The 10,100-nt window shown below is 52.1% G+C and overlaps 1 protein-coding gene across 1 annotated transcript in view; it reads right to left on the reverse strand.

Moving 5' to 3' along the window:
* Positions 1-585: 585 nt before the first annotated feature.
* Positions 586-10,100, reverse strand: part of DNAAF8 (dynein axonemal assembly factor 8) — a 12,499-nt gene continuing 2,984 nt past the window's right edge. Inside the window, exons 4-9 of the mRNA XM_028487404.2 lie at positions 7,814-8,320; positions 5,880-5,997; positions 4,092-4,233; positions 2,670-2,798; positions 2,095-2,217; positions 586-1,282 (exon numbers count right to left, since the gene is read on the reverse strand). Coding sequence (XP_028343205.2) covers positions 1,117-1,282; positions 2,095-2,217; positions 2,670-2,798; positions 4,092-4,233; positions 5,880-5,997; positions 7,814-8,320 — 1,185 coding nt within the window. The 3' untranslated portion in view covers positions 586-1,116. The remainder of the gene's footprint in view (positions 1,283-2,094; positions 2,218-2,669; positions 2,799-4,091; positions 4,234-5,879; positions 5,998-7,813; positions 8,321-10,100) is intronic.

Here is a 10,100-nt window from a genome sequence, read left to right on the forward strand (position 1 = left end):
AGGACCCTGCTGGGCTGCCTGATCCCATGGTCTGGGGAGCCCGAGGTGATTGTTCTTCCCATTGGCAGACAGGGCAGAGGGGCGCTGAGACTCTGAGACCTTGGAAACAAGTTGGAGAGAGAACAGAGGTGCTGCAGATCAGGGCTTCAGCCTGTTGGGAGCAGCTGGGCTGAGAACAACAGTTATGGAAGGACTCTGAAAATCGGGGCCGGGGGTGGGAGGTCCAGGGGATACTTCTAGGAAAGTAGATGGCAGAGCCGCCTGTGGCCCCCAGCTCTTTGCTGGTTGTCCACGGAGATAGTTTCAGGTGTTAGAACGTTCACATTCTATCTATATTTAAAAGTCCATCCACCTTTACTTTGGAAGGACCCTAAAACATAAGTACATGCCTTTGTGTCTTGGTTGAAGAAAAAAAAAAGCAAATTTCAATCTGCTCCTCTATCAAAAAGTCCATTTGGTCCGTGTGTGTGTGTGGTGGTGTGTGAATATAGAAACACAAAAGAGCAAACATCCAGGACTCAGAAAATGAAGCTAAATTTTTCAAGACCTTTTCAGCCCTGAAATTCTCTAAAGGAGTTTTACTTAAGTTTTGGAGTTAAAAAGAATTAATAATAATAGATGCACATTAAAGAGAAAAAAACGCAGAAATGGAAAAAGGTGAAAAAGCCTCATCGTCCCACTATCAGAACAAAACTGTTGTCTTCACGGTGTTTCCTTCTGGTCCATTTTCAGAGGATTTGGGGCCATTTGATTTGTCATGCTACATGTACAAGTTTGCACTGGCATCTTTGCTCTCAGTGCATGAAGATGTTCTGACTGAATTCTAGCAGAGGGCTGGCAGCAGATCCTCAGTTGGAGGGTCCCTGTGCTGCAAAGGCACATTCTGATGGAGACGGGAGATCGAGGGGACCACCAGGGCCTCCGGTGTCGATGGAAAGTCAGATTATCCATTTATTCACCTCAGATTATTCACCTTTTCAGATCTGTTACTGGAGGCATCTACAATTGGCCCAGAGGAGGCACCAGGGCCTCCCTGGCTGTCCTTGGCCCAAGAGGGTCCCCCAGGGCCTTGGGACTTCCTTCTGGGGGTCTGGCCAGGGCATTCTGTTTCTCAGCCTAGAGTGTTACATGTTGCTTTCCCCCGGGGCTGGATCCAGCCATATCTCCAGGGGACTGAGCCTTCTGGCTTCCGGGACCCTCGCCAGCTGGCAGCTTGGGCTGAGCCGATGCCTTCCGAAAGGCCCGGAGCTGTTGGAGGAGCTGACTCTTCCCCGTGCAGTCCCTGTGACACAAGAGAAGCAACCTCCATCAGCACCCAGTGGAGCCAACCTCCCAATACTTTGCCACCGAAACAGGACACAAACAGAGGAAAACCAGAGTGCTTCCGGAGCGTGTGCCTGGTTCTCAAGACACTAAAAAGTCAGGATTGTGGCCTTCCAGCCCTTGCCGTGTCAGCATGTTAAAGGCTTCTGGGAGGAAACCTGTGTGACACTTCTCAACCCAAGTTTGTTTTCCCTCTTTAATCCTATAATGCCTAGCTACACGCCACATTGGGGAAAAGCTGCATTAGACTCTGATGTTCCCAAAGGATAGGATCTTGAGGTTCTGTAATTCCAAAAACGATGGAGACTGCCAGAGCATATAATGCGAATTCACCCCACGACCACGGGGTGGCCTCCGCGTGTCAGAGACCTGACCCTTCCCTGAATTTGACATTTCACTTAATTGACTCAAGCCTTTCATTTCTGGCTGACAGCCATCACTTTATTCCATCCCTTCACTTTCTCTTCACTTTTATTGCCATCACTAGTAGGGAGCAAATCAAGTTGGGGGGCAATTTTTCAGAAAGAAAACGTAATCCCTTCTCAAGACCGAGCTAAGCATCCTTGGGGATGTCTGGAAAACAGGCCAGGCCAGACATTGCAGGGCTACCCTGCCCGCCTCCCAGACCCGTCCCCCAGACCCGCTCACACCCTCCTGTGCTAGCCCTGTGGGTGCCAGACAGCTGAAAGCACCGATGTTAACATGCGGGCTGGGGCTTGCTGCTGAGGCTGAGGTGAGCATCCCAGGCGGCGGGAGCCCCCTTGTGGTTACCGTAGCCTGGCTGGGCCCTGCTGATCTCGCCGAGCTGCTGTCTCCTCTTCCCCCTCCTCCTCGCTGTCAGAGGAGCTGGAGCTGCAGCTGGAGTGGGAGCTGGAGCTGGAGCTGGAGCTGCAGCTGCGGGGAGAGGAAAGGTGGGTTCCTCTGGACATAACCAGTCCACTCCAGCCAGGCGTGGTTCCCACTAGGGACTTGGAGCACCCAGGTCTCCCTGGTGACCCAGGGCAGGAGGATGGGCAGGCCGGTCAAAGCCCAGCCAGCCGAAACAAAAGGGCCACTGCGAGTGGTGGAGGGACGCAGCCAGGGCCAGGTACCCCAGCCTAGGCTAAGTCTGCTTAGGACTCCGCCAGGAAAAGATAACCCTTGGCCCCAGCTTCCTCCCAACCTGTGGGGAGAGCCTGCTGCTGGGATCCAGTGGGACTGTGGACCAGGCTCAGTTCTTGGCTAAAAGCACTTCTCAAGTGAGCAGTGCCCCCAGGACCTGCCTGTCCAAGTCCCCCTTCCTCCTGAGGCCAACGTGGCAACCCGAAGCAGCAGGTTTGCGGCAGGGCTGTCACTGCTCCCTGTACCTTAACGAGGGCCCCTGGTCTGATGGCTTTGTCGGCCGCAGGTCAATGAAGACGGTGGGAGGCCCCGCTGGGCTCCTTAGCCGCGTGTCCATGGCCAGCACCTGGAAGCTCAGCTCCCTGGAAGCGCATCTGGGGTGAGAGGAGCGGGGTGGCTGAGTCACTTCCCGGTGACCACTGTGTGACCTGTGCAAGGCGGCTTCCTGCCACCAGCTGGGTGCCCCTGTGCAGGACACTGAGGCAGGTCCTGAGAACAGCCCTCAAGATTTAGGCCAGTGCTGTTCAATAGAACTTGCCATGATGATTAAATGTTCTGTATCTGCACTTTCCAGTATGGCAGACACTTGCCAGAAGTAGCTATTTAAATTTACATTTAAGCTAATTAAAATTAAATTAGAGGGACTTCCCTGGTGGCGCAGTGGCTAAGAATCTGCCTGCCAGTGCAGGGGACACAGGTTCATGCCCTGGTCTGGGAAGATCCCAGATGCCACGGAGCAACTAAGCCCGTGTGCCACAACTATTGAGCCTACACTCTAGAGCCCACGAGCTACAACTACTGAGCCCACGTGCCACAACTACTGAAGCCCACGTGCCTAGAGCACGTGCTCCGCAACAAGAGAAGCCACTGCAATGAGAAGCCCGTGCACTGCAAACAAGGGTAGCCCCCGCTCGCTGCAACTAGAGAAAGCCTGCGTGCAGCAATGAAGACCCAACACAGCCAAAAATAAATAAATAAAAATAAAAAAAAATTAAATTAGAAATTCAGCTCCTCAGCTGCACTAGCCACACGTAGCCAGTGGCCACTGACTGGACAGTGCAATGTCCTTTCTACTGGACACTTGGGTTGTCAGGGACAGTGCAATGTCCTTTCTACTGGACACTTGGGTTGTCAGGGACACACGCCCACTCCAACTAGTTTGGGTGAGAAAGGGAATTATTGGCTTTCAGATTCCTAAAAAGGGTGGACAACCATAGTGTGGGAAGAGTCGGGGTACAGCTGGGCCTTAAGGGACCCCAGGGCCCTGTCCCCACCTCTGCCTACCCCACACCCCAGCTTCAGCCTTTCTCACCACAGTTGGCCTGGCTGGGGTCAGATGCCCAGGGCTGGCCCAATCAATGGTGGCCAGAAGGGCAGGGTCCTCCTCCAGGGAGGCCGTGTGGATGGTGAAAGGATTCCCACGGGGTGGGGAAATAGCAGGTGCTTTGGGGCTTGAGTCCCAGCTCTGCCACTTATGTCCTGGGCAAGGCAACCTCTCTGAGCCTCAGTTTCCCTGTTTGTAAAATGGGGGTAATGGTAGCACCTACCTGATCATATTCTTGAGATGAAAGAGAAATACACATCAAGTGCCCCACCCATAAATCAAGGCTCAATAAATGCTGAGAGAAGCCAGTTCTAGAGAGGACAGGGGCCATGCGTGGTCCCACCTGCTTCCGGCCTCCTGCGGCTTGATGTCCTGGGGCATGTCAGAAGGCACCCTCCAGGCAGAGGAAAAGGCTCTGGACTGCGTGGCACACAGGAGGGTGAGTTGTTCCATAAGCCTGTCCTGGGTGCTCGGCTTGGCATGGTCTGTGGGGAGGGGGGAGGCAGCTTAGTGGGGATTCAGCCCCCTTTGACTCACAGCAGCTTGAGCCTCAGGACCCCTCGTGTGGACATGCCTGGGCTTGTGCTCGGAGAAGTGCTGGGGGCCAGCGGAGGCCCAGCCCACCCTCTGCTGCTCACAGCTTTTGCGTCTCCCCCTCCAGCTCAGCAGGGCGAGGGGCGCTGTCTTCTTGAGCAGGGAGCTGTGTGTGAGCCCGGGAGGCAGGGGTGACGTCCTGTTAACAGTGTAGTCCATGTTCTCACTCCTGTCCCACTTGTCAGAAGGAACCATCAATAACAGTTCTGCGTATTTGCTTTTCTTTTTTTTTAAAGTGGCAACGGGATCATCCTCTATAGATTTTTTTTTTTTGTACTGAATATATTTTACATTTTTCTGTGTTGAGAGAAATGAATAGATAGATAGATGATAGATAGATGATAGATAGATAGATAGATAGATAGATTCCATTTGTTGAGCTGCAGAGAATTCTCTGGTTGACTGATTAGCTAGACTCCTACTGAATATTGAATGTGGTTTGTTTCCAGTTTTTCACAAGTATGAACAATGTTGCAATGAACATCTGTGAGGGTGTGTTTAGGACAGACTTTAGAAGTGGAATGAATAGCTTAATCAAAGGCTTATGTGCCTTTAAATGGAGAACAGATTCTGCCACATTGCCCGCCAAAAGGGGGCACCAACTACAGCCCCCCAGACCTGCCCCACCTTGTAGGAGAGTGAGTTTCTCCATATCCTGCTCTAAGGGGTTAAATTCCAAACAAAACTCTTTTTTTTTTTTTTTTGCGGTACGCGGGCCTCTCAGTGTTGTGGCCTCTCCCGTCGCGGAGCACAGGCTTCGGATGCGCAGGCTCAGCGGCCACGGCTCATGGGCCCAGCTGCTCCGCGGCACGTGGGATCTTCCCGGACCGGGGCACGAACCCGTGTCCCCTGCATCGGCAGGCGGACTCTCAACCACTGCACCACCAGGGAAGCCCCAAAACCCTTTTAAAAGTAGCACCAGGGCCCCTTGACCACAAAGGAGCCTTTGCTCTGGAACCGGAGGCCAGAATCCCCGCAGCTCCTTTGCCTCAGACCTGCCTCCACTCACCTTTGTGGGCCAGAGTGGCCGGGAGGGGACAGGGAACTTTTTTACGAAATTGCCCAGAGCGAGGCCACAAGTGCAATGAAGGAATCATCCCTGGCTTTGTTTGGTAAACGTGGAGGCAGTGGAAACAGGATTCTGTTTAGGAGTGGGCTGAAGGGGTACCAAATGCAGGATTACTTTGCTCCCAGAAAGAAAGAGACGCAGGTCTGAGGAGGTGGTGGGGAAGAAAAGGCAGGGACCCTGTCTGAAGGGCTTCCTCTCGTGTCCCCAAGGCCTGGTCTACCCCGGGAACATAGCAGGCGGTCACATATGTAATGGATGAATGAATGAGTGTCAGTGAGTGAATGGATGGGTGGATAAAGTCTTGCATCCTGGGTGTGCAGGACGGCGAGGGCTGAGCAGCAGAGAGGCGAGGCAGATGTGGCGAGCTGCTGGGCTGACTGTGCCCAGCCCACTGCCCTATTTTATTGGGAGGCCCTGGAAGGAGCCACTTGTGGGTATGCACTTGGGCCCCGGTGCTCAAGGTCAGACCTCGGCCCTGGAGGCGGTCTGCTGCCCACCACGCGGCTCCAGAAGCGCCATCTCCCGGGTCCTCTTCTCGCCCTGTCAGACTCTGAAGGACTTGATCCAAATCCCACTCTTCAAGTTGCTGAAATAAGTAAAGTGGTGATTATAAGGCTGCTGTGGGGTCCCAGGGACAGGAGAGCCAGATTTCATAGCTGCCGTGACCCACACAGGCAGTTCTGGGATGTCTTGGGCAGAAACCAGGGCTGAGATGAGGCAGCTCGCTCACCCACCCCCACTCACCCACCCCGTGTGGGTTGCAGAATTAACTGCCTCCGTGATGGCCGGTGAGGCCACCTACCTTCCTACGCAATACTTTTATTTCTGGCACAAAGACGTCTGACTTGCAGGAAACTCAGTGTCATATTAAAACTATTTAGGTTCATGCAGGTTTAGAATGTTGGGAGGTTAAAACGTTTTGCTCTTTTAAGAAACAGATTGTTCCAGGCAGGTGCTAGGACTGGAGGGCTTGGAAGAGGGGTGTGGAGGCGGTGGTGTGATGAGGGGGGAGGACGTTAATCAGGAATTACTGTGTCTTGTGTATGGCCTTGCAGCTCCTTGTAGCCCCATAGGGAAATGAAAATAAAGGGGTTCAAGGAAAGAATGGAATTGATAGGATGGAATTGGTGAAAGTGACCTCCATGTACACCTTGATGCCAGTTTTCTCTAAGTTGTTAAGAAAATTTGTCAAATAAGGCAAAAAAGAGTTTTGTGATGTTTTAGTGTCATGCGAGAGCATCTTCCAAGGAGCCCATCTTTCTAGGGGAGGGCTGGTGTGCACAGTTGACCAGGGCTCACCTGTTTGACAACTTCGTAAAACTGAGAAGTGTGACGGTTTTCTTTTCTGTCCATTGGAGCAGCTAACCCCAAAGGTACCAGTTCTGTTGTCCTGTAGGTGCTGACCTATTGTACTTAATGTAGCAATTTAATCTCTGCGTTCCTTCCCCCCTCCTCACCCCACCATGTACAAAATCACTGTTTCTCATAATCTCTTTGAACCTGCTTTGTCATCCTGCTGGTTCCCTCGTTAATGAGCTAAATACAGGGGCTCATCATTTGTATGAGAACAGGGGCTTGATTTGAGATTATGCTTTGTCAAATCTGTTACCTATCTCATATATCTTCATGATCATGCTTGGGATTAGTATTCTTTTTTCATTTTTTTTTTTTTTTTTTTTTTGTGGTATGCGGGCCTCCCTCAGCTGTGGCCTCTCCCTTTGCGGAGCACAGGCTCCGGACGCGCAGGCCCAGCGGCCATGGCTCACGGGCCCAGCCGCTCCGCGGCATGTGGGATCCTCCCAGACCGGGGCGCGAACCCGGTTCCCCTGCATCCGCAGGCGGACGCGCAACCACTGCGCCACCAGGGAAGCCCCCATTTTTATTTTTTTTAAAGAAGGCTGGGGTCTCCTTGCTCTTCCTTGTTCACTTTAACTCTACCTGAAGATGGTCTGTCGGATAGGTAGGACTGCCTGCCTGATGATGGGCCTGGTACCATAGGCCTAAGGTTGTTGCTATAGACTGAATCTCTTTGTCCCTCCAAATTCATGTGTTGAAATCCTAACCCCCAATGTGATGGTATTTGGAGGTGATTAGGTCATGAAGGTGGAAATCTCATGAATGGGATTAGTGCCCTTAAAAAGGAGACCCCAGAGAGCTCCCTCACCCCTTACAAATGAACCAGGAAGCATGCTCTCACCAGACACCAAATGTGATGGAGCCTTGACCTTGGACTTCCAGCCTCCAGACTGTGAAAAATGAATTTCTGTTGTTTAAGCCCCCCAGTCTACGGGATTTTTGTTACCACGGCCCAAAGAGACTAAGACAGGCGTAGTGGGCCAGCCCTCGAGTTGGCCTGGGGAGGACCATCACTCTGGGGAAGGCTGGGCTAGGGGGATGCCTACCTGGAGGGAGAGCAAGGGCAGTCCCCGCTGGGGCCCCTCCGGCAGCGTTTCCGCAGCATCACAGGGCGTCTCCTTCACTCCACTCAGGTCTTGGCAGGCTGGGTCCTGGGCATCCCACGTGACTTTGTGAAGTATGTCTTTCTCAATCATCTTCCTTCTCTCCCTCCGGAGGGCTCTGCGGTTTGCAGAGTCTGAGCCCTCCTGGGCCCATGAGGCAGCGCCTGGGGGCTCTGTCTGCAGGCCTGCTTCCTGAGGGGAGAGAGTGGCCTCTCCCTGTGGCCCCTGGCAAGGACTCTGTGATGTACTGGTGTTGAAGGCTGTGCCCCCATCGTCATCCTGCCACGTGGGGGTCTCCACAGGCAGCCTGAGAAGAGAGCTGCTCTCGTCACAGCTCTGTAAAGCCCTGCCAGGGGCCCTTCCTTCCAGAGAGGCTGACTCCTGGGGCTGGGGCCCAGCGTTCCACTCTCCCCAGGGTTCCCCGGCGGATTCCACAGGCACTACAGCTGGCTATGGGGGAAACAAGCGTCCTCGGTTAGCAGCCTCAAAACATAACCTCGGGGAGTTTTTGCGGCGGTAAGATGTGTATAGAACATAAAATCTGCCATGTGAACCATTTTTAAATGTACAGTTCAGTGGCATTGAGTATATTCATAATGTTGTGCAGCCATCACCACTGTCTATTTACAAAGCTTTTTCATCACCCTGAACAGAAAGTCTGTACCTCCCCTACCCCAGCCCCTGGTAAATGCTCATCTACTTCTTGTCTCTATGGGTTTGCCTGTTCAAGATATTTCATAGGCATGGAATCACACGATATTTGTCTCTTGTGTCCTTCCATTTAGCTTAGTGTTTCCAAGGTTCACCCATGTTGCGGCATGTGTTAGAACTGCATTCCTTTTCATGGATGAATAATATTCTGTTGTATGGATTGTCCTCATTGTGTTTAACCATTCTGTCTGTTGATGGATACTCAGGTTGTTCCCCCCTTTTGGCCATTGTGAACAGGCACACAGCAGGTGGACCAGATGAGACCCAGGCCCTTTGTCTCCAGAGTGAGCCCACGGCCTCAACCCCTGTGAGTTGGTACAGACTTTCCTATCCCAGGTTAAAAAATAATTGTCCAGAAGAGTTGCCGAGGTAATTGTAGAAATGAAGAAAACACAAAATAAAGTGACATGGACATGGTTCCAACTGAACTAATCAGGGGACTTGGCAGCCCTGGCAATTCTCCTGTTTGAGGTTATTTCAGATATATTTCTAGGCATGGCTGAGGGTGTGGGTGATTTCTGTCATGGTGCTGCGAGGGGACACGTCCTGGCTCTGTAAGATGACCCTGTGTCAGTGCTTGCACTCAGAACTGCAGAGTCTCGGCATGTACCCATTCCGTCCAAATACCAAACTCCAGCATGGCTTCTGGCAGCATAAGCCTGTGCCCCTAGGATTATCCCAGCGCCCCATTAAAACGCCTGCCTGAGAAAGCTCCATGCTGCCAGGAGAATTTACTATTTGTTCTAGCCAACACCTGATGATAGGCCCCTGACCTCCCTTTCTTAGAGCACTTACTAAAAAGGTCTTATAATTGTGAATATGTGTCTCTTACAACCCAGAAGCATCTGTCACTGACCTGAGAGCCATTCCCTTGAAATGTACTCATCAGGAAGGACAGGGCCTCTGCCTCCCTTCTCTGTGGGAGGATAGGCTCCTGCCTCCCACACCTGCCAGGTAGCAGACATACCTGGCCTAATTGCAGCTTCACTGACCAGCTCTTTGTGATTTTTCACTTTTCTGACTCCACTGAGCCCTCCTCACCCCCTCCCTCAGTCTTCCTTTGAAACACCCATTACCTCTGCACAAATCAGACGGAGCTCAGCTCTTTCCCCTGCTGTCAGTAGTTACTGAATAAAATCTCCTTCCACTGCTTTAACTAAGCATCAAGCCATTAACTTTAGATTTAAGAGTTCTTGGTCTTACTTGGGACCCTGGGAAATGGGGAGACAAGAGGATGGAAAATTCCCTCTGACATTTGGCAATAACCGCAACTACGATACTTAATTACTGAGCGTCCTGTGGCATTGGCTAATTGTTTTCTGTATTCATCTCACCTCCCCAGTGAGCGGCACCTCTTACCTCTGAATCCCCACTGTTGCCCTTATTCAATCAACAAATGTTTAGGGAGGGCAGGATTTTGTGAGAAGCCCAGTAGTGCTGAAGCCAGCTGGGTGGGAGGGGTGTGTGTGTGTGTGTGTGTGTGTGTGTGTGTGTGTGTGTGTGTGTGTGTGTGTGTGTG

Source organism: Physeter macrocephalus, unplaced genomic scaffold (genome assembly GCF_002837175.3).
Source record: "Physeter macrocephalus isolate SW-GA unplaced genomic scaffold, ASM283717v5 random_1861, whole genome shotgun sequence".
NCBI classification, from domain to species: Eukaryota; Metazoa; Chordata; class Mammalia; order Artiodactyla; family Physeteridae; genus Physeter; species Physeter macrocephalus.